A 25,394-nucleotide genomic window follows, 5' to 3' on the forward strand; every position below is an offset into this window, starting at 1 on the left:
ATTTGCTTTATTTCTAGATGTTTTTTATTTATACCTGTAAAATAGGAATATATTTCTTCTTTATAAAAATGATAAACACTTTCATGGACCTTTTGCTAGGGAATAAGAAGTCATTCTAATTTTCAAGAATGAATTAATGTAGGTTACTAAGAGTATCTTGGAGTAAGTTATTGCTTTGGTATGAAAATGATATAGTAGTTTCTGATTGTGAAAGAATTAATTTCTGAAAGGTGGGTAGTTTTACTTTGGAACTCTTGTGATAAAGAGTAGTTTTAAATGATACTTAGATCAAAAAAATTTAAATATTGCTTAATTTGAATTTCATATTTTGGCATGTATTGTACATATTATTATAAATGCCATATTCAAGTTTGGAGCAATTGAGAAGCCTAGTCTTTAATAAATAATCTCAGGACCATAGCAATTTTCACATTCTAGGAACTTACTGCCTACAAATGGAGATAAGGTATTGACATAATAATAGAATAGAAAAGAAAGCAATATATGATATAAGACAAGTACAAACTGCTATGAGCAGTATAGATAAAGGAGAAATTAGATTTGTTTAGTTACAAAAGCCTTCTTGATAGAGGTAGCATTTTAAGCTTGGTCTTGAAAAAGGTGTAGGATTTGGGTATGTGGTGGGGAAGGAATATTCTGGACAGAGGGGAACAATTTGAGCAAAGTCACTAAGGTGAGGAAGTATGAAGTATATGGGGGAAATTTTAAGTACTCTGGTAGGATACAAGGGTCCTATTATTAGGTAGATGGGTAGGCAGGTATTCCCCCCCCCCCCCAATTAATTTGTGTGTGTTCTTTCCAAGCTTTTTTCGTGTTCAAAAAAGGTGATTTCACTAGAATAGAGGAGGACTCTTTTTTGTTCAAGGGTACGTGAATGGCTGGGTTCCCTGCTGAAACTTCAAATAAGTAGTTATTTAATTAGAACAGTGTTTTCCAAGGTGAGGCGAGATATATATACACCCTGTTTTATGCAGGACAATCCTTTGAAGTACAGGAAGAAAATATTGGAACTTAGGTTTCAATTTATTTTTTAACTGTTTTCTTTTTTAGTGTATGTTTTATAATGTGCATGATTTATTAGCTTAGGAATACCAGCCATATGATTTCCAAATCTATTTGGGTCTGCATACTCAAGTATTTTATTGATGGGGACATGAGATTTTAAAAAGTGATAATCCCTATGTTAGAGTTAAAGAATATGGAAAGGGGAATAGTGAGATGACTTGTCAGATGGTTGAGGGCCTTGTGTTGGTCTTAGGAGCATTTCAACAGTAATATCCAGTGAAAATTGTATATTTGGTATAAAACATAGAAACAGATTTCCAGTTTTAGGGTCAGTGCATAGGTAAGTTTACAGGATTAGATTCTGCCAACTATTTTAGGCAGCTGTTTAATATTTTTATAGTTGTGTTATTGGTTGTAGTATTGGAGTTCTCTGGGTAAAAGTTTCCCTTTTTTGGCCAGGTTGTGTAGTTTTCTTATCTTCCCTGCTTCATTCTTAGCCTAAACAGTACAGAATCATAATAATGATAGCAGTAATAGTAAACACAAACATTTATTCAACCAGCATTTACTGATTGCCTGTTTGGTGCTAGGTTCTAGGGATGAAGTGGTAAGCAAAAAATCAGACATGAACACTGGATTCATGTGCTTATTTTCTAGTGGGGGAGATAAACAAATAGTCCTCAAATCCCTGTAAAAATGTTGACTTTGATAAGTGGTACAAAGAAGTGTGCATCTTATTCAAGCTTGAAAAAGAGAGGGTTTGAACTATTCCAGAGGTCACCGAAGTCTTCCCTGAGGACAGGACCAGCTACATAGTTTGTAGGGCCCAGTGTGAAATGAAAATATGAGGCCCCTGTTTAAAAGAACAGGGGCCTCAAGACTGGTGCAGCAGAACCTAAAATCACCCGTGCAGCTGTTCAGGTTGTAAGTCCATGCAGCTGGCCCAACCTGAGGAAGTGATGTTTTTGCTGAGATGTAAGGACACGATAGGAGGGGAGGATAGCTCCAGGGTAGAGGAAACAGCTTAAATGAATCTCTGGGGCCAGAAGGAACGTGATGCATTCAGAAACTGGGTGAAGGCCATTGTGGCTGGTGTATAGAGTGGGTGGAGAGGAACGATGAGGCCAGAGAGGGAGAGAGGGTGATGTGTAAGGCCAAGTCGATCTTTATTCCCAGAGCCACACAAACTACTGATGTGTATGAAGCATAAAAATTACTTTTAATATGCAAATAATACCAGTAGTTGGCACCTTGACAGTGTTGGACAACGTTGTCTCTCAATCCTCATTTTCTATCAGTCTCCTTTTCAGAAACGTTTAGTCTCACCTTCTATATTTATTCTAAGGCTGGCCCTTCCCTAAGGCAGGTTTAAAAAGGCTCTTCACATCAGGGAGAGATTTTGGTGGTAGAAATTGAAAATAGGATAGGTGAGTCATGAAATTTTATTCACTATTGAATTAGTCTGTGGTCTAAAACATTTTAGGTTAACTAAAGTAAAACTAGTAAGAGATGAAAATGTTTTATTATTTATTTTTAAAGATTTTTCTTTTTAAATGCTGCAGATTTTTAAGGTCTGTTGTGAGTACTATAATTTTGAATTCTTAATCTCCCTCTCTTTTACACATGATCAGGGACAAGGGTGGATATTAACTTCCCTAACCTTGGGAAAGAGGAGTGGGGAAGAAATTGTATTTTTGGACTTTGTCTTTCACATAATAGGCATTCTCAATGAAAAGGCTTTAATTAATATTACCCAAACCAAGAAGTAGGCTTTGTACTTTGTTACGTGTGGATAATGTTCATGATTCATGGACTTACTTATGAAAGCTCATTTCCTAGAAAGATACCTACATGGTTGATTTGTAGATCCATTGCCATGCCAGACAACTTAGGATTTTCACTATTGTCTCTCTGTTGAATAACACACCAGCCATTTCTTCTCCCATGTCATTCATTCCCTGATCATTCCCTGCATACTCTGCTATTTCTTGCCTCCTGGACTGTGGATATATACTGGAATTCCAAGCTGCTAAAATAGCATGGTTATATAGGTTTATATCAGCCTACTTGCCTTCTCTTTTTAAATGATAGGTTCTGTTTGTGAAGATAACATCAAATGTTTTGGCAGAGTTACTTTCTGAGAATTTTTTTTAAAATTTGATTTATTTATTTATTTTTAATTTTGGCTGTGTTGGGTCTTTGTTTCTGTGCGAGGGCTTTGTCTAGTTGCGGCAAGCGGGGGCCACTCTTCATCGTGGTACGCGGGCCTCTCAACTATCGCGGCCTCTCTTGTTGCGGAGCACAGGCTTCAGACGCGCAGGCTCAGTAGTTGTGGCTCACGGGCCTAGTTGCTCCACAGCATGTGGGATCTTCCCAGACCAGGGCTCGAACCCGTGTCCCCTGCATTAGCAGGCAGATTCTCAACCACTGCGCCACCATGGAAGCCCTGAGAATTTATTTTCAATAATTCCTGAGTTGGAACATAGTTTGTATGTTGGAGCGAGGAAAATATACTCCGTCATCCCCATTTCCAGCTTTAGGTTCTTAATAACAGAGCTTTTAGTATTTGTAGATAACTCCTTTATTCTTATTTGCAGTCGGGTAATATATTGCAAGATTTCTGTTACTTTTACATATGTTGGTTGTATTACATCGGGAGAAAGGGAGTGATGATAAATGAACTTTTAACTGGAATTACTGAACACAGAAGAATATATGAGAACTCTGATACTGCAGAGTAGTGATGTAGCTTCTAATTTATCAAAGAACACTTAAATTATATTCAGCATATATTTAATGCTAAATGTATATTTTTCCATTGTTTTGAAATTTTGTAATTCATGTCTAATATGTACACAAAATAGCTAACCAAAAGTTAAAATTACCAGAATATTTAGAGCACCCTATTACTTTAACATAGTTGATAATTAAATTCAGTAAAACTTTGGTTAGCCAGAATATTTAGGGGATTGACTGGTAGGTTTCTTTCTTTCCATGCACAATTAATGATCACCAACTGTATGCAAAACATGGCACAGTGTGGCATACACAGATGCATATGACACATTTGTGCCCTCAAGGAACTTAATTTCAATGTCTTAGGAACTTTTGTAAATTTTATTCCTATGCCTTATTGCTTTCTTTAATAAGATTAATATAATGCATATAATTGAGTCTTTAATGATGTAGACTCTTATAATGAATGAACCTCATTGTATTGTTTCTTATATAGATGTAAACAGTGTAGGTGTGCTGATCATACAGTTTATCCTAAAAGGTTATTTTTTAGTAAATTGCTGATGTCAGCTTGTTTTTGTTTCCCTGACTTTTATTTTTAAAACTGTTACACAGGTTAATTGGGTTCTTATTGAAATTTTACTTTGTTAAAAAGTTTACAGTAACATACAGTAATATTTAGTTGCACTGCCTTTTTGGTATGTGAGTTGAAATTCAGTAGCCTTTACGAATATGTATACAGACAGTCCCTAACTTAACAACGGTGTGACTTACGATTTTTCGACTTTACGATAGAGCGAAAGCGATACGCATTCAGTAGAAACTGTACTTCACATTGTGAATTTTGATCTTTGCTTGGGCTAGCGATATGTAACTAGATACTCTTGATGCCGGGCAGCAGCAGGGAGTCACAGCTCCCAGTCAGCCACAGCTCCCAGTCAGCCACGAAATCACGAAATCAAGAGGGTGAACAACTGATATGCTTACCACCATTCTGTGCCCATAAAACCATCCTGTTTTTCACTTTCAGTACAGTATTCCATAAATTACATGAGATATTCAACACTTTATTATAAAACAGGCTTTGTGTTAGATGATTTTGCCCAACTGTAAGCCGATGTAAGTGTTTTGAGCACGTTTAATGTGAGCTAGGCTAGGCTATGATGTTTGGTAGGTGAGGTATATTAAATGCATTTTCAACGTACAGTGGGTTTATCGGGATGTAAACCCATGGTACGTCAAGGGAGGTCTGTAATACTGTGGATAACAGTGTGCAAAACTGTGTATGGTCCATTATTTGCTTGGTGACTTCATGTATTATCCCTAAGTATGAGTTTAATTTTGTGTAGCCCAGACCAAACCAAAATTTATAATTTACAATAATAGTACAATGTTTTTCTTTTCATTCTAAAGTGGAAGTAAAAGGAAATTAAGGCGTCCACCCCTCCCTCCCACTCCTAAGACTGTTTTAGTGCATCTTAAATGATCAGTCTTAAGAAAAAAATGCTTCATGTGTATAAATTTCTTTTTTAAAAAACCAGCTGGAAGTATATATTAAAAAAATAATTTGTTACTGTGTCACAGAGACTGTATTAATTTAAACACAGTAAGAAAAATACCAATTATTGTCAAATTTCATATTTGACTTTCTTCCTGACAGCAAATATAGTTAGATTGTTAGAATTGGTGATTCTGATGTTTTATGGCTTTTACAAAGAAGAATTCAACAAATGATATACTGAATATTCTGTCAGTGGAGGCATTGCTTCTTAAGTGCAGTTGATTAGACAAATTCAAATCTAGTGCTTTTTCCAAGCACTGGTAGGTTGCTAATATTCTCTTTGTAGTTGGAGTCTACTCTGGATGAGAGGTTGAGTCAAGGTCCAGCCTGGCTTCAGGCCTAAAATTAGCTTTAGCAGCTCTATTTCACATTGCAGGTACTTAACTGCTTCATCATGTTACTTCCCTTTGTTTTTGTGAGATGGTATTGGTGAGGTCAAGGCAATGAAATGTAGACAACAACAGGATTCCTCTGTCTGTTTAAATACTACCAGCTTATGAGGAAAGATGCACAGCCTGATACAGATGTATTTGATTCTTTCATACAGTGTTGTCTTTTGAATATTTACTTCCTTAAAAGTTTACAGTAAAATATTATAAATATTGCTTCACTATTTTTCTCTTTGATAGTGAACTGAAATTATCTTTTTATATGCATGAGTAACATTTTGGATATGTCTGTGTTTGAAGGAGGCTAAAGGAATAGTAGCATTTAGGCTGTTTTATTTTTAAAATTTTCCCTTTTGATTGGGCAAGATGTCTTCCACCTCCTCCCCATAAAAAATGAAACTACCACCAAACATTCACTTAAAAGAAATTATCTAACCTGCTTATATAGGTTCCCATAGAATCTAAAGTAGTGTGACTAGTTGCCATATTTAAGGTATCCTTGGCAATTGACTTTAAATGCTGTAGGCAAATGTATGTGATTATTAATTTGATTGGTTATTGATATGTTTTTGCCCTATGTGCCTAATTATCACTGCTGTGTTTCCACAGCTGCAGAACCTTGGCCTGAAAATGCTACATTATATCAGCAACTGAAAGGTAGGTACTTGTTCTCAGTTAAAAATGGCTTTGTATCAAAATATATTTATTACCAAAAACACCCTTCAATAATATAATCCTTTGCAAAGAGAACATAAAACATAAAGAAGGGATTCCCTTGTATAATTTGTCTAGGAGATTTTACCTAAATTTATATCTGCCAGTGTAAACCAACTATTCATGGCCTATAAGGTCCTTAGTTTATTATTGACTCATTATATTGGCTGCTGTAGGCAGTGTAAAATGATGTGGTTGCAGGAGCAGTTGGCAGATTTACTGTGCCAATAGCTGACACAGCAGATTTTTGAAGTCCTGTGGTAAAGTGGGCTCTCAGTAAAAAGGAACTGTTAAAATGTATAGGCTAGGATGGTTCAGGCTCCCTTTAGCAGCTCTTCATATATCATCAGGTCACATTATGGACCCCATTTGGGGCTCAGCAGCCTGCTACAGTTGTCAGAAGACTGCAAAGTAATGAAGACTAATAGGCAGCAGCCCTAGTCTTCTAAGCATGGAATTTTTATCGCAGCAAACTTGTCATCTTTCTTTTGTGTGACAGACCTAGACACACTGTGTAATATTAACTGTAAGCTGGTTTTATATGATTTTGAATGCTTTTACTTTTAACTAGAGAGGTTTGAGTAGAGATACTATTTTACTTAATTTTAATGAAAAGAAGAGGAATGTTTCTTGAAAACTTGGAAAACGAATTTGTTTTTAAGTGAGCGATTTTCATTACATATTGTTGATAAAATACAGTAAGTGATCAATTAGTTTTAGAGGAAATTGTTGATAAAATACAATAAGTGATCAAATAGTTTCAGAGTAAATAGTTTTGTTTCATTGTTATTTACATACTATGATAATTTAATCAAAATTATAATCACACATTGATATAGACATATAGACACAACAGCATTGATATAGAACTTCATGATTACATTTTCTTTTTAGAAATAGGAATAGTTTTTAAAAATAAAAACATTTATAAATGTATTTTACTTGTTTAGCAGTTATGCTTTTGACTCAGACCTTTCATTGTATTTCTACAGGGGAGCAAATTTTGCTTTCTGACAATGCAGCTTCTCTTGCTGTGCAGGTAAGTATGTAAATAATGTAATTTTTTAAATTTTGAGTTGCAAATTTTTTTTCTTCTCCAGTCTGATACTGTATGTTTAGAATCTTTTGTGATTTATCATTATCAATATAACATCTCTTTGTGAAGTATAATTTTATTATGTAATATTATTCAGGTAATTGTTGTTAGTATGTAAAATGAACATAAAAATCTTCATTATTCATTCTTTTTATAAACATCACTTATGTTGTAGGTGCATTTTCTTTATTTGCTGTTTTGCTTTTGGCTAGATATGATGGTATTGATTATTTGGGGTGATATGTTCATTTATAGGCACAAAACTATTTTCTAACTTATTTGTAAAGATTTATTCACTACATATTTTTAAGCATCATTCTCTCATTCTTCTCATTCTAGCCTTAACCCATTTGGTAATCATGAAGCAAACATATTCTTCTCCAGCCATTCCTTATATATTTATCGATTACATTAGTGTCTATTATCCCCAGACCACTTACTGAATATAATAGTAACTCTTCAAGTTGTATATCACAGTTGTGTAATCCAAAAGATTAGTGGTCCTGTAAACTTTAAACTGCGCTATAGGAAGAATAGGATACTTGGGAATTGTTTACCTTAAAAAAAAGAGAAATGTTTATGTAGATTATGGAATTATAATTATTGAAACATTTTACGTATTTAGTTGCTGTTTGGTTAGCTTACATAGTTTGAATCACAAAGAGGATTTTATTGTGTAGCACCTAAAAGATAACTTAAAAGAGAAATCTAAGACGTGACATTTGTTGGAGATGAGACTGTGAGCTTCTTGAGGACAGAAAGAAAAGGAAGAAGAGGGACTGCTTTTGCTGCGTTCTAAGCATGATGCTAGGCACTTGGTCATCTTGTTTTTTTTAAATTCAACTTGATATCATCTGGGCTTAATAACTATGTCTGATACATAGTATGTCATTCAGTACATTTTAATTTTGTTTAAGGCAGGGAAAGAAGGAAAAGATAGAAAGAAATGTGTTTGGACAATAATTTATTTGTATGAGTATGAGCTTTTTTAAGTTTCTTTCTTTTAGAAGATTTATATATTTTTACCAAGAATATAAATTTTGTTTATTTACTTACCTTTATTTTATCTTTAGGCACTAGTACTATAACTAGTGTATTTTCTTTCTTACGGTAATCTTTGAGAGGCAGAACTTCTTAGTTGGTTATATTTAATAAATATGGACTTTATACTGCCTTTTTGGCAGGGGGGGATAAGGAAGTTGAAATTTAAGTTTAGTTTTCAAATACTAATGACACAGTGCCTAGCTTATAAAATGTACTCAGTAAATATTTGTTGAATGAAGCGTTTATAAGTGTGGTAGAAGCAATCTTGCTTGATAACTGATAGCACAAGTAAATTACTTGCTGTGTGTGAAATAGTGTCTTCAGTCTTTATACTTTTGAAAAGATAGCTTCAGGGCACAGTGAATATATATATATTTTTTAACATCTTTATTGGAGTATAATTGCTTTACAATCGTGTGTTAGTTTCTGCTGTATAACAAAGTGAATCAGCTATACATATACATATATCCCCCTATCTCTTCCCTCTTGCGTCTCCCTCTCTCCCACCCTCCCTATCCCACCCCTGTAGGTGGTCACAAAGCACCGAGCTGATCTCCCTGTGCTATGCGGCTGCTTCCCACTAGCCATCCATTTTACATTTGGTAGTGTATATATGTCCATGACACTCTCTCACTTCGTCCCAGCTTACCCTTCCCCGTCCCTGTGTCCTCAAGTCCATTCTCTACGTCTGCATCTTTCTTCCTGTCCTGCCCCTAGGTTCATCAGAACCATGCTTTTTTCTTTTTTTTTTTTTTTTTTTTAGATTCCATATATATGTGTTAGCATACGGTATTTGTTTTTCTCTTTCTGACTTACTTCACCCTGTATGACAGACTCTAGGTCCATCCACCTCACTACAAATAACTCAATTTCGTTTCTTTTTATGGCTGAGTAATATTCCATTGTATATACGTGCCACATCTTCTTTATCCTTTCATCTGTCAGTGGACACTTAGGTTACTTCCATGTCCTGGCTATTGTAAATAGAGCTGCAATGAACATTGTGGTACATGACTCTTTTTGATTATGATTTTCTCAGGGTATATGCCCAGTAGTGGGATTGCTGGGTCATATGGTAGTTCTATTTTTAGTTAAGGAACCTCCATACTGTTCTCCATAGTGGCTGTATCAATTTACATTCCCACCAACAGTGCAAGAGGATTCCCTTTTCTCCACACCCTCTCCAGCATTTATGGTTTGTAGATTTTTTGGTGATGGCCATTCTGACTGGTGTGAGGTGATACCTCATTGTAGTTTTGATTTGCGTTTCTCTAATGATTAGCAGTGCTGAGCATCTTTTCATGTATTTGTTGGCAATCTGTATGCCTTCTTTGGAGAAATGTCTATTTAGGTCTTCTGCCCATTTTTGGATTGGGTTGTTTGTTTTTTTGGTATTGAGCTGCATGAGCTGCTTGCATATTTTGGAGATTAATCCTTTGTCAGTTGTTTCGTTTGCACATATTTTCTCCCATTCTGAGGGTTGTCTTTTCATCTTGTTTATGGTTTCCTTTGCTGTGCAAAAGCTTTTAAGTTTCATTAGGTCCCATTTGTATTTTGGGTAGGAATAGACCAGTAGTTCTTAACTGAGGGAGGATTACTACCCCACAGAGGACATTTGACAGTGTTTAGACATTTTTGATTGTCACAACTGCTAGGGAGGCTGCTTTTGGCATCTACTGGGTAGACACCAGGAATGCTGTGAAACAGTGCACGAGACAGTCCCTCCACAGAAAGAATTATCCAGCCCCAAATGTAAATGGTGTCAATGTTGAGAAACCCTAGAATAGACGGTTTAACTAGTTTTCAGCACAAACCAAGATATCATTATATTACTGTTAAAAAAAAATTAACATTTTAAATAATCTGGGGAAGGAAAGAAAAAAGAAATCTTAGTGTGTACCTTATCTAGTAATTCTGTTTTTATGGTTCTTATTAATTTGCTTTCTCACCGTGGCATCTCAAATCACAGTTGCAATTAAAACCAGAAAATAAGAACCTTTTAAAATGCAGAATTTTGCATAACCGTTTTAATTTTTTTTGTTATCCTACGTATGTCACTTAGATGATAAATTAACCAGCATATATTAAAATTTCTTGGTTTTCTTCAATATTCTTTGACTTGACAGCTGATAGTAGCCATGACTATAAATGTGACTTTTCCAGATATCTGATGTAAACTTTATGGAGTAATTTTCTTCTATATAGTGGACCAGTATCCGTTTAGAAGAATCAGTTAAATGTATAAAATTGACCAAAACAATGTAATGAGTATCCATAAACTGGATATTTTCTAGAAGATATCAGATATCAAGCATCAGATATTTTAGTAGTCTGCCAGTTAAGCCATCAGGAAATTTAAATTTTACTTACCACATAGAATTGGCATTTATTATATTCCTGGAACTAAGTGGTTAGATTTTTTATTTTTTTTGGTTAAAGGAACTTTTATGATTTCAGTTTAAAAGAAAATAAAATTTTTTTTTTCCCATGGCTGTTATTTCCTCTTAGATTTGCGTTCCTTCTTTCATCCACAAGGTATTGGTATTACCTGAAGTGTTTGCCTAGTCATAAAATAATCTTATATGTTGAATATTTTGAAGTATTAGAGTAGCGTGTTCCTCTGGTTCTCATGAGCAGTGTGTGTGTGTATAAATATATATATACACACACATATATATGGCAAGGTGCACATACACAGTATTACATACACAAACATGGGGGAGAGAAATCTTCCATTTCATAATATTACTTCCACTTTGAAGCTTGTAATGGTTGGTAAAAGAATTTTGATAACAATTCTCTGTTGCTATCCTCTCATCCCCTAAACCTAAATCAGCTGTCCAGTAGATATATAATGTATATAATGTTGCCCACATATGTAATTTAAAATTTTGTAGTAGCCCCACTAAAAGAAGGAAAAAGAAACAGGTGAAATTAATTTTAATAATATATTTTATTTAATATTATCAAATATTATCATTTTAACATGTAATCAGTACAAAATTTATTAACGTGATGTTTTTCGGTTTTTTTTATATTAAGTTCAAAATCTGTTGTGTATTTCACGCTTACAGCACATCTCAATTTCTGCCAACCACATTTCAAGTACGCTATATGTAGCTGGTGGCTCTTGTATTGGGCAGCACGTGTCCAGAAATACTGTATGAGCAAATGCATATGAACTTCAGAGTTTTCTGTGGAAAATGTTTCATTTGATTTTTCTTCAAGAAGTTTATGTCTTTACTGATTCAGTATATGTTGTCTTTTATAGCAGATTCCACAAATGAAATGGGTGGTTGGTCTCTGTTCCACATACCTTAAACATTACTCTTTGTTTCAAGTTTCCTCATCTGTAAAATGGAGATATAATAGGAGCTATCCTACTGGGTGTCGTGAAGACTGAATGTGTTAAAAAATATGTAAAATATATATAAAAATTAAAGCATTTAGAAAAGCACCTGGCATATTGTAAACATGCAATGAATATTGGTTATTTCCTTCTTTCCTGATTCTTTGACAGAAATATACATAATCAGTGTCAGCAGCAGGAATGGAAGCTTGCAGACTTTGTAATGCCTAAAGTAATTAAAATAAATGTTAGGTGTAAGAATTATTTTTGGACATATTTAAATCTGCATGAACATTAATAATTTTTATAATCATTGTTCCATTCCGTAACTAAAAGTTGTTAATATAGAGTGCTTGAATTCAAACAAACCATTGTTTTAATAATACTAAATAAGGTTTGTTTTAAAATTGAGTATTTATTGAATGCTTTTCTTGTCTAAGGCACTCTATTGAGAGCTTTCATGTGCGGTATCTCATTCAATCTTTACCATAACCCTAGTGTAGGGCACTATTATTAAGCTCATTTTAAAGATGTGGAAACTGAAGCTCAGGAAAGCTCTGGCCAAGGTCATAGAGCCCACAAATTGCGGAGGTAAACAGACACCAACAGCATTGGTGGAGTGCCTGCTATGTGCTCATCACTGTGTTGAGCACTTCATTCTTATGAACTCATTTAATCCTTATAATAACTGTATGAGGTCAGTGCTTTTATAATCCCCATTCTGCAGATAATATTAATAAGAACAACAATAATAACTGTAGCTAAAATTTACACAGCACTTACTCCATGAGCCAGGTCTTGTTCTATGTACTTTAGGTATCATAGATAATGCTTACACACAGGCACCATATGAGGTAGGTAGCATTATTATTTCCATTTTGCAGATTAGGAAGTTGAGGCAGAGAGGTTAAGCAATTGGCCCAAACTTATATAATTAGTACTTGACAGAACTGGAATGCAAATCCAGGGAGTCTGGGTATAGAGTCCACCCTTGTAACACTTTGCTGCATACCAGTCCAGTCCAGTGATACAGACCTTTGGAGTTTTATCCAAAAATAAGTAGACACTTAATTCAAAAATCATTTCTGACATTTCCTAGAAAATTATATCTTACCATTTACGGATTACATTAAGATGTGAGGGATAGATATGTTGCAGCTTTTGGATCTCTGAGATGTGATAAGGGTAGCATTACCTATGTTATGGGTTTTTAGGAAGTTCAAGTTAGGTAATAAATGGGAAATTCTTTTGAAAAAAGTGAAAGCAGAAGAACTACAAGATGATGTTGAATGCTGAATTAGTGCCTATTTTTGCTTCAAAGATTTATATACGTATTTTGTGAATGTCTTTATATAATAAAATGTTACTTCTAGTAAGTTTTAGAAAGGATTTTTGTTTATTATATATGAAGCCAATTTAAAAAGAAACCTGTTTTCCTTTTTTGTATGGCTTAATCTAAATATTGTAAAAGTTTAGTTATTGAATTTATTTTTTAGAGAGTGTCTCAAACTGATGATTATTAGAATGGTGAATGAAAAAGTAATCTTCCTTTTTACTTCTTCACTTTTTACTTCAAGTAAGAATAACATTTAAGCTTAGGTTAAGGGAAATAATATTCTTATTTTTTCCTATCCTTTGTGAATAAATACTTAATCTCTAAAAATGAAAGGGAACACAACAGAAAAAAACTGTATTCTTTCTGTTGAATATGTTGTTTTTTTTCCTTCAGGTTTTGTGGTTTTTATTAACACAGGCTGTTATAAAAAAAAAAAAAACTTCTGTTTTGCTTTTTAAAAATTATATCTAGTCATATAACCCCAAAGAATTATTTACTATTGGTACAAAAGGAAATAAACTGGGAGAGCGAAGTCCTATTTTAACAGTAGGAAAATATAGTTTAAGCTGTTCCATTGAGAGCCTGCCTCTCTATATGCTCCCCCAACTTTAATCATTAAAAATGTCAGCATTTTTATAGGCCCCATTAATACTGGGCCATGAACACTAACATGTCAGATCTGCTGATAAGCAGTTAGCTGACCCTTGCTTTTTCCTTTTCACAATTGATGCTTTTTAGGTGGACATATTAATATGAAGTTAAATGATAACATCATAATGTAGTGATTGAGGAAGAGCAGGAAAGAGGAGTATCTCTCCTTCGGGACTGCAGGTCAATTGTTGCATTGGAGAAAGAACTGTGATTATGAAATTACAGCTGTTGTAAACTTGTTGTGTCATTCAGATGGTCACAGTGGACAACTTACCTATAGAATTTTAGAGGAAATGATTTTGAATTTTCAGTTTGGTTTAATACATTTTCTACTTTAAACAGCTTGTTTATGGTTGTATGTAGTTTCTAAGTGTCAGTTTAAACCTGATATAAATACAATAGGTGGGAATGCACCGATGCATTTATTTTAATAGAGAATTAATAGAATACTATTTTATGTAAAACATTTTAAAATTGATATAACTTTCTTAAAGTTTTGTAAAGTGTAAAATTTTAGTTTTTTAAAGTATGTTTATCCCTTCCACTTTGATCATTTTCTGCAAAATGAGGCTTCTGTGTTCACTTTCAGGATTAGGAGAAGGAAAGCTAAGGGATAGGGAGAATTTAGTGGATCCTTTTCAGTGTTCTAAAATGAGCAAAATAGAGGCCGCAGATGTTTCCTTGATATCACTGAATTTAAATTCTTCAGATTGAATGTGTTACATTACATTACCTTTTTTATATCAGAAGTATTATAAAGCGTTTTGGTGATATATGCATATAACACCTGGAATGATTTAAATGTATAAAATGTGACCTTTAGGAAAGATGACTGTGAACTTAAAGTGCAAATAGAATTTAGTAGATTAAAAAATTCTCAGTATTAATATTAATCCCTCAACACATAAATGGTATGGTGTATATAAAACATTTAAATTAATCTTACAGATTTGTGAAAATGAAGTATATTCAAAATAGAATTAGGTGGCTGTTAGAGTTGTCATTTTTAGTAATTAGTGAAATAATGTAAAATGGTTATACAGGGTAATGGTTTGCTAATATAAATATCTATTTAACTTAGCAGAAATTTACATTTCTGTAGTTCTGAGAGATTGCAAGTTAGAGTATCAACCGTATACTTTTCTGTTTAAAAAGTAAATAGCAAGCAGGATTTTAAAATTTGTTGCTGTTAAACAGAACAATAGAGACATAGCAGTAAGATGAAAAAAATGACAAGTCTATTTTTTAAACAGAAAAAATGCTAGAATTCTTCATGATTAGATATACAGTATCAACATAATCGATCTAGCAGCATTTTATTTGAGCTGAAAATGCACTTAAATTTGAGACCATACACTACCCCGTGTGAGCGAAACATCTTTCATATAGTTCTAAGATGAAATTACCCTTGAATGAATAGCATCTTCATTTATCTTCAAACCTCTTCTGTGCTTTTAGTGAATCTACTCTTTCAACATTCTACAGCAAGAATTACATTATACCATTATACCAGAGTATTTCTGCAGTGTGAAATAGATTGGTTTGGAAAATGAACCTGGCTTTGATATAAATTACATTACCAGGTACAAAGGAATTTGTTATTTTGTTTAAAATAGTCACAAATATAATTAAGGTCTTAATTTATGTTAAACTACAAATATGGCTATTACTTTAACTGGATTAGGAACTTAATCTGTCACTTCAAGAATGATACCTAACACTTTTCATTTGTAACCTTAGATACATTATTTCAATTACAGGGTCTGCAGCGGTTTGATATAAAAAATGAATTATTTTGTAGATAGGTTTGTTTGTGGTTTTTAATTTTAAAACATGTCTCTTCAGTAAGGTGGAAAATAATCCTTCAGTTGTTGTCACAGATTTTCCTTGGTGTTTGGGTAAAACAAGATATGAATTAAAATTCAGAACCATTTTTATTTTGTGCCCTGAAAATGGCATTGCGTGCTTTAGAATAGTCCTTAGTGAGTTCTTACCTAAAATATTTCAAATTTAATTATGAAATGAATAGAAGCTTTGTCCTAAAGAAGAAAACCTGAGGCCTGCTGTCTAAGGATAACTGGTAACGGTTGGACTGAAAATGGATTTTTTTCTACTTAGAATTCGGATAATTTTGTTAATGTTAAATTTACATACGTTTAGAAACTATGTTTATAATCCCTTAAATTCCACAGTGTTGATCAATTTAAAGCACCCAATCTTTTAAAAGGTTATTGAGGACAATTCTTTAAAATTTTGAGTTCTTTTAATATTTTTATTGGCAAGCAATGTTGATTTTATTGCTTAAGTGCAATTAAAGAGTATTGTTATGTATTTAACTTATAAGACAAATGTTCATTTTATTTTTGGAATAAAGAAAAGAAGTTAATTGGTGTTGCTCATTGGTAAATGATTCAGTATCGAGTTACCATTATGTTATTAAAATGAAATGAATACATTTTATATTGCCATCTACTATTTAACTTATCCTAAGAATTTTAAACTTAGTGGGTTTTTTTGTTGTTATTGTTATTTTTCTCAGTTGGGAATATTTAATCTGTAAATCACAGAACTTTACAACATTCATTATAGGAACTCAGAAAAAAAGTAGTTTCCTGTCATTACTCCCAAATTGTTCATTGAGTGCCAACTCTGTGACTGGTACTGTATTAGGTTCTTGGGTTACAAGAATTATTCTTTCTGTGTCTTTGACTATTTCATAACTCTTTTACTTAATTTTGACCCTACGATTTACTTTTATTTATATTTAATTCTAACAGGGAAAACTTATATCTTTTCCTATTCTGGTTAGCTTTTTTGTTGCTTTCCTTCTGCACTTGATTTTTTTCTACAGCTGTCAGATATTGATATATCTTAACTTGAGTCATATATTCCAAGAGTGGTATTCAGGTGAGAGTTGTGTTAATTAGGAAGGTCCTATTCTCTGATGTGACGTTTCGTATGTGCTCCCAATAGCATTTCATGTTTTTGGTAACAAATTTGCTCTATTTAGAGCTTTTTATGCATATTGAATTGTGGTTTCTGATGATTTCTGCATAGCTAATTTTTTAAGAAGTTGAATTCCTGTTGTTTTTCTAAACAACCTCTGAATTTAACAGGAGTTACGTTGATCTTCTTAATGCAGTGAGCTTTGGTAACATAAAATAACAAAATGCTAATCTTTGTTGTAGCTTACTCTTTTTCTATGAACTTAGGTATGTTTGTATTTACTATTATGAATATCTGTGTCTTATTCATTAAGCAAACGTTTATTGAGAACCTGTGGTGTGCTGAGGATAAAGTAGTGAACAAGATAGGCGTGGTCATCATGTACTAATGGAACTTATGTTCTGGGGGGGGAGGCCTTTTATCAGTTTCATCAGTGTATATGACTTTGAAAAATTATTTGTAAAGTAAAAGTTTATGTCAATATCAAAATGTCTTCAGTTGTTTTTGCCTTGTTGAGAAGATTTTATATTGTATAAGCTTTTGGTTATGTTCCCTTATTCTTTTAATATCTACTTAGAGATTTCTGTCTTAGTACACAATTTTTCTATTTTGATTATAAATAAATATAACTAAGTTACAGTATATAATTATTATTTGCCCTTTTCTCTTAAAGAGGTGTTAATAGGTAATAAAATAAGTGAACTTTTCTTTTGCAATCACCAAGGTTAAATAGTCTTTCTTCTTTTGCAGATAGATCTATGAGTATTTATTATTACTAATATTATTACTACAAATTTTAATAATAATACCTTATATTTATTGAAATACTATGTGCCAGACAGTATGTAAAATGTTTTACATACAACACTTCAGTTAATCTGCCTAATAAGGTGTCTTCATTTTAGAAATGGGAGCGCTTACAAGGTAAAGGAACTTTCTCAGATTAACACAGTCATCACCGTGATTCCACCCAGAGCTGTCTCACTGCTCTATTAACCTTTTTTGTTCTATATTGACTTTTAAGACTGATGCAGGGGATTCCCATTTTTCAGAAGACACTATAGTCTCCCACTTAAACAGTTTGCTTCTTAAATCTCTACTCTGTTAGGATCCATTAGGTTCTGCTAGGGCACTTAACCAGTGACAAATAAGGAGTGAGAGTGTGCTAATAGTAACCCAGTCATAAGAGTGGTATGGCTTATGAGTCAGCAACAGAAAGTCAGATTACTCTAAATGATGGTAAGAACAGCATCTCAATGAGGCAGCATCCTCCGTGTGCAAAGGCAGTGACCAGGGTGGGCCTGTTCTTGGCTGGCTGTGTTTCCATTCAACCAGGGTTGAGCCCTTTACACCATTTCATGAACTGAATATTTTTAATTACCTTTTTGGTTGTTGTTAACATAATGCAATTAAAACAAAGGATATTTGATATTTTAAGGTTTTTAAGGTTGTAGATTCTGTTTCCTTACTTCTGTCAGGGACCATCATAATTATTGTTTTCTGTAAAAGAAATTGATGACTTTTTGGCTTAAATTTAATTTCACTGATTTCCCCCTAGATTCTTTCTGGAATATTATTAATATATTTCTTTGGGAATAAAGACTTGAAGAAACTAGTTATGTATACTATTTGAGATGTTTTGTTTGATTTGCTCATTAATGTTATTCTGCTTACCTACTTATATTACTTGTGAGACTTGCATGCTTATTTTAAATTTTCTGACAACTGGGCCATAGTTGCTGAGATTTTAAAGGACTCCGGCTGACAGTGGCTCCTTCATGTGTTACTTCTCAGTAAATTTTCAGAAGATAATACTGTTTTTATCAGATGGTTTCTTAGCTTCTTAAAGCTTCTTGTTTAACCAGGTGTTAAATTGACTTTTCAGTTTTTAAGCTTGATGGGCTATAGATGCAGAAAAGATCAAAGATTAAAAACTGTCCTTGATTGTGTTTTTGTTCTGCATAGTATCTGTAGCTCTACCCATTTCTTAACACCTTGATATTACCATACTTGCAGGAAAGTGTTGACAAAGATGATACTGATTTGTAGGTATTTCTGTCACCTTTGTTCATAAAAGAGATGGGGTGGCCTTTGAGAACAGGCTTCTTGATGTTTCATTAGAATCTGTTTATCTGGTTTCAAAGCATATAAGTGTGCCATTTGCAACTCCAGGCCTTTGAAAAGAGAGCAGAGTTTTCTGCTAGTCATTGCCTGTCAGAAGTCTAACAGAGAAGTGATAGTTAGAGAAGACCATCTAAAGGCCCCTGAATCCTCCTCCTCCCACCAAAACCTGCTCGTCCCACAGTTTTTCCTGTTTTGGCAAATGGCAATCCCATCTTTCTAACTGCTGGCGGGAGAAACTTTGAGTCATCTTTGGAGTCCTCTCTTCTTTTGCTATGTCCACATCCAGTTACCGGCAAATCTTTTTGGCCCTACCTTGAAAACATAGCCAGAATCTGACTTCTTACCACCTCCAGCTCTCCTATCCTGGCCTGGGCCGCCATCATTTCTTGCCTGGATTAGTGCAAAATTTTCCTAACTAGTTCTTGTGTTTCCACCCTTCTACTCTTTACAATCTAATCTCTGTATAGTGGTTTGTAGTCCTTTAAAATGTCGGTCAGATTCCAGCAATCCTCAGCTCAACCTCCTGTAATGATTGTTCGTCTCACTCAAATTAAAAGCCAAAATCCTTACAATTATCTAGATGTCCTCCACGATCTCCTGGTTGTCTCTCTGAGCTCATCTCTTACCACTCACTTCCTTAGTCTGCATCGTCACACAGGTCTTGTTGCTGTTCCTCAGACCCTCCAGTTGAAGCATAGAACTGCTTTGAACTTGGACTGCTCTTCTCCTAGAAACCTACATGGCTTGCTCCCTAACTTTCTTCAGGTTTATGCTCAAATGTTATGTTACCGGTGAACCCTTATCTGACCATCCTACATATAATAGCAATACCCTGACACTGCTTTGTATTTCTAAGTAGCAGGAATCACAGTGGATCTATTCTGGTTTATTTGCTTATCATCTGTCTCCATTAGAATGTAAACTCCATGAGGTCTGGGAGCACTCTATTCCCAGTGCCAAGAACAGTTTCTGATATATAGCACGTGCTCAATAATATTTATTGAGTGAGTGAATGAGTGAATAATTGCTTTCCATTCATTCTTCTAGATATTCAAAATTATATCCTCCTACCAAGTTAGTTCACAGGAAGCTATGCAACGGACCAAATAAATTAGCTTTTTGCAGGCCTTATTAAGCTATGGTTTTAGTGATTTGCTCCAGGCCTTTAGAAGAAAAATAACACAAAAAGGAATTCTGCATTTGGTGTATACTGTCTTATGTCATTCAGTAGCCCAGATGAGCAATGTCTTTGGAATTTAGTGTGAGAAGTTCAGTTGAGGGGCAACCCCATTCTTTTTTGAAGGCTACAAATATTCCATTAATAGATTCACCACAGTTTATTGAACCAGTCTCTTATTGATGGATATTAGGCTATTGTTATAATTATTACTTTGTTACTATAAATAGGGCTTAGGTGTGACTATCCTTACATATATCTTGTATAATCTTATGTAAATATGCCCATATGATATATTTCTAGCAATACAATTACTGGGTCAAAGGCTATGTATATTTAGAATTTTGGTAGATGTTACCAAAGTGCCCTTTAAAAAGATTACATTGATTTATACCCCAACCAGTGGTTGAGTATAAATTTTGTTTTGAATTTTGACAAAAGCAGCCTTTTCTTCCCCCCCTGTGTTTTTATTATCAGAAGTTTCTGTTGTTTCATTTAGAAAAATTCATATATGACTAGAACTAGGTGTACTGAGTTTTGGATTCTCTACTCTTTATTTTGTGGTTTACGTATTGTTCAGATTTTTGTGTGTTTGTTCATTTATTCATTGAGCTGATAATTATTATCTGCCAGTTATGTACCAGGCACATAACTGGGAATTACAGCAGTAAAAGCTAGTTTTAGAAGACAGAGGGTTCTGAAATGAGAAGGAAGAGGAATCAGAAGCCTTGCCACCGTGTTACTGAAGGATTGCTGTTACAGGATCCCTGTCTATATTCCTGACATTCTTTTTTTCTTAAATTTATTTTATTGAAGTATAGTTGATTGACAATGTTGTGTTAATTTCTACTATACAGCAAAGTGATTCAGTTATACATATATATACATTCTTTTTCATACTCTTTTCCATTATGGTCTATCACAGGATACCGAATGTAGTTCCCTGTGCTCTACAGTAGGACCTTGTTGTTTATGCGTCCTGTATATAGTAGTTTGTGTCTGCTAACCCCACCCTCCCGGTTCATTCATCCCTCCCGCTGCTGCCGCCCCCCCACCCCACCCGGCCCCGGCAATCACAAGACATTCTTTTATCTGCAACATGTGTTAGGTTTTCCCCAAACATTTAAGATGCTAGTTTTATGATCTAATAAAAGGAGTGGCACTGTTATCTAAAATAACAACTTTTGAACATAGGATTTAAAGTATTTGTAAGGGTCGAATTGATTGGTAACAGATTGTTCTTATTTCTTTAGACTCCTGGCCTTAGTTTCAATTATATGTAAATGAAATATATTTTATTTCTCAAAACTAGTTTTTACAAAATATTTGAGCTGTAGTTCCCAGAAGATATGATTCAGAAGTAATTACTGAAGAAATAGAATTTAGAATCTTCGTGGATTATCATAGGTGTTACCTTCTGGGACTGTTTCTAGAATTTCTCTGATTTAAAAGTTCTCAAAGTATGCTCTTTCTAAAGAATTTAGAGTTAAGAAAAATATGTAATCTTTTTATATTTTTCGCTTTTTTATAATAGCAATTGGTAATATTATATATCCTTTTTAGCTTGGAATTAGGAATTTTAGAGTTGCTGCTCATGTTAACGGACATTTGAGTTCCTTTATTTGATTATATGGACGAAGTTGCTAGGAGCATTCTTGTATGTTAGTGACTATATGCCTCGTTTCTTTTTGGTGTATTTCTGGGAGGGGAATTGTTGGCTGACAGAGTAGGCATCTGCTTAATAGGCAATATTACCAAACAGTTCAAAGTGGTTGGCTCGTTTACCACTGCCACCATCAATGTATGGGAGTCTTGTCACACACAGAAAACAGTCGACTGTCCCACCCTTACCTCACCCCAAATCCTGATACCCAGAAACAACCACTTTCTGTTCTTTCAGCTGTATTTTTTTCGCCTGGGTATTTACCTCTGTATTTCGAAGTAAGATGCTTGTGTTGCCGTTTCATTTTTTAATTTAAATATATCTATTGAATTCCACTACGAAATTTACCATTTGCAGCTCTCTTCCCCTTCTCCTTCCCCATCTTCCCAATAGTTCTTTAACTTTTGTTAAATTAATATTCAGTGTTTATATTATAATTAGAATGTAAATATTGACCCCAGCTGAGTGGCTTAGTGTACAATGAACATATTCTTTCTATATGATTTTTTTTCCATTGTGTAAATAATTGCTTTATTTAATTCATTTGGGTAGTTTTCTCTCCTGAACTCTTTGACTGAACTGTAAAACTCCCCCTCACAATGGTCAAACATGTCAGGTCCTTTATTTATTTATTTATTTATTGGAACTATTACCTCTGAAAGCCCTGTTCCTTCTACTTTAATTGGGACAGTTTCTTTCTTGGTTGGCGTCACAGCTGGTTGTTATGACTGCTATTCATCATCATTCAGGGAATTCTTCTTGCCTTCCTTTTATGTTGGATTCCCTAATTTTCTGCATCCCATGTTCTTTTTTTCTTGGTTTATTATTTTTATTTTAGGCTTTTAAAAAAGACCTTGCTTGTGTTATGTTTCTTTTTAATTCTGTCTTCACACCTGATTGATTCCTTGGCCACATGTAGAATTTTAGGTTGGCAAGATTTTTCGTTAGAATTTTGAAAGCCTTTTGTCATCCTTTAGCTTTTGGAGCTTCTTTTGAGACATTCAGTGTCATCTCAGTCCTTTTTGTGCTTTGCTTCTTTTCATTTTCCTTTTTTCCCTTTTTCTTTCTTTCTTTTTTTCCTTTCTTTCCCTTTTTCTCTCCTTTCTTCCCTCCCTCCCTCCTTTCCTTTCTTCCTATATGCCTTGAATAGATTCCTTGACCTCCCTGTACTTCTGTTTTCTCATCTTAAAATAGGGATTTTTTTTTTTGTACCTACCTCATAGAGTTAAGGTCTTATACAAGTACCTGGCACATAGTAAGTGCTCAATGAATATTAACCATTATAATTTTTCTTTGAAGTTGCTGTCTGCATTTTCTATTTCCTCTCAACTACTTTTTTTTGTAGTTTGTTTTGGCTCTGGATGTTTGAGGCTTTCCTCAAATATCTATTGATCTCTGCTAACAATTTATATTTAAGAGTGAGGCACTAAAAAGCTGATGGGGCATTGAGGGACTTTTTGACATGCGGGCTTCACTATAGACTGCACAGTGGCCATTTTTTGGCCACTGTCCCTACCCCTCACTAAAATCATCAGTATCGGTAGGTGTTTTCTATGGAGAGGTACTCTGGAGGACTTAATGTGACTGCCAGTGTTTGGGAGCTGAGAGGGAGAGGGTGCTGTGGCTCTCTACAGTGTACATACTTTCCCTTAACCTTCCTTCCAGTGTGACCCTCTACCTGGGGCCCTCTGCTGTGCTTGGGTCCTGAGTCAGGAGCTTCTCTGGTTGGGTTTCTCCAGAGAATGAACCCCTCTCTCCTGCCAGATTGGGGGCGGGCTAGTTGGCTGATGCTTTTACAGACTTTCATCCAATTCTCCTATTTTTAGTCCTTTACCTCACCTCTGCCTTCTGTGGTACTTGGTGCCTCCAGTTTTGGAATCTTCCCAGTTTCTCTGATGCAAATGTATTGATTTTCTCCTCTGCATGCCCTTAGGTTTCAGCTTCCTCTGCCCTGCTAAGTCTGCTTTTTAGCTTATAAAAATGGGTTGACATCTCTGGTCTGCTTTGGTCTCCTCTTCCATTCTTTGTGTTTTTCTGGGTTTACACATTTTCTGTTTCTTCACTGTTATTTCATTGGATTTTTTGAAAGGTTGCAGAGATAAATGTGTAAGTTCAATCCTTCATGTTTAACTGGTTCTCGATGATCTAGTATTACTTTTTTCCTTTGAATTTTTTTGTGGAAATAAAAAAATATACACACCCTTCAATGAATTTTTTTGACGCTATGAACTTAATTAATTCACTCAATATGTTGAAACTACATGAAGCTAATTAAATTTCAGGGTCTTAGACGTTAGGTACTGGGTATTATGTTCTGTGTGCATGTGTGTGTGTATGTTTAAAAAAGTCCTACTATGTCATATGTTTAGGTACTCAGTAAATTTATATTCAAAGAATATATTTATTGGCTGTGCTTTAATTTATTCATTCTAAAGTTCTTAGTTTTCACATTTTCATAAACTTACCTGACCCATTTTGTCAACTGGGGTTGCTCAGCAAATGAGTAAACCCTATATTAGTTCTTTCTGAAAATTGAAAATATTATGGAGTTTAATGTCTCACAGTCATCACTGTAATACTATGCAGGTTGTTTTTATAATATTTAGCCTAATCTCTTTCAGATGATGTCAGCCTGTTGTGCTAACGTATCTTTTATGCACTGATTACCATTGCTATTGCAATAGACCCACACTGTCCAGTAGAACTTTCTGTGATGATGGAAATGTTCTGTTATTTATACTGGCCAATAAATATGGTAGCCACTAGCCACATGTGGCTGTTGAGCCTGTGAAATGGCTAGTGTGACTGGGGAACTGAATTAAAAATTTTATTCAACTTTAATCAATTTAAATTTAAGTTAAATAGCCACAGGTGACTAGTGGCTACCATACTAGACAGCACAGTTATAAATCATTGTTCTTATAGGGTGTGCTAAATTTTTTATTTAAATTATTTTATGTTGTCAATCACTTGAATTAGTTTAATAATTAGTTTAATAATTAGTTTAATAATGTATCCAACAGAGGAATAGGAGTTGGCTGAATTTTCCTAACTTTCCTTATTATAATTAGAACTACGTTTTTCTTTGGATTTACATAAGAATAAAAGTATGCAGATTGCTATTCAGAATTGAAAATAAAATGTGTTTTAGGTTGGTGTATCATACCTGTTTTAATTAGAGTATTTGAGGTGCTGATAAGAGATTGAAAATGCAAGTGAAAGGTGAAAGTACTATTTTGGAGCCTAAGAGATTTTTCTCCTATGCTACAAGAGAAAGGAGAAATACTGCTGAATCAAAGTCTGTTTTGGATTTGGAATTTTTATATTCTTGAAGACAGTAATGGTAATGTTTTGGTTTGTATTTTTAATGTTTGGATGAAAATACTGTGTTTGTGACAGACTTCTTTGTGATTAATTCAGATTAATTCAGAAAATTTCTTTTGAATCAGGGATGAAGAATAATTGTAGTAAATGCTATAAAATTAATCTTTGGCTAAGTAGAATTGTGCCATCAATTGAGGTCTGTGGTAAGTTGAATGTTGTTAAATTGTTTAAAATTAAGCCAGTTATTTTTTAGTAAAG

At 34.1% G+C, this 25,394-nt stretch overlaps 1 protein-coding gene across 3 annotated transcripts in view; it reads left to right on the forward strand.

Moving 5' to 3' along the window:
- Nucleotides 1-25,394, forward strand: part of MTX2 (metaxin 2) — a 57,258-nt gene that overhangs the window by 15,752 nt on the left and 16,112 nt on the right. For all 3 annotated transcript variants that reach the window (XM_082466814.1, XM_082466812.1, XM_082466813.1), the window contains 2 exons: nt 6,322-6,369; nt 7,419-7,465. In XM_082466814.1, the coding sequence (XP_082322940.1) occupies nt 6,322-6,369; nt 7,419-7,465 (95 nt within the window). The remainder of the gene's footprint in view (nt 1-6,321; nt 6,370-7,418; nt 7,466-25,394) is intronic.

Source organism: Balaenoptera physalus, assembly GCF_965194825.1.
Source record: "Balaenoptera physalus genome assembly, chromosome: 6".
NCBI lineage: Eukaryota > Metazoa > Chordata > Mammalia > Artiodactyla > Balaenopteridae > Balaenoptera > Balaenoptera physalus.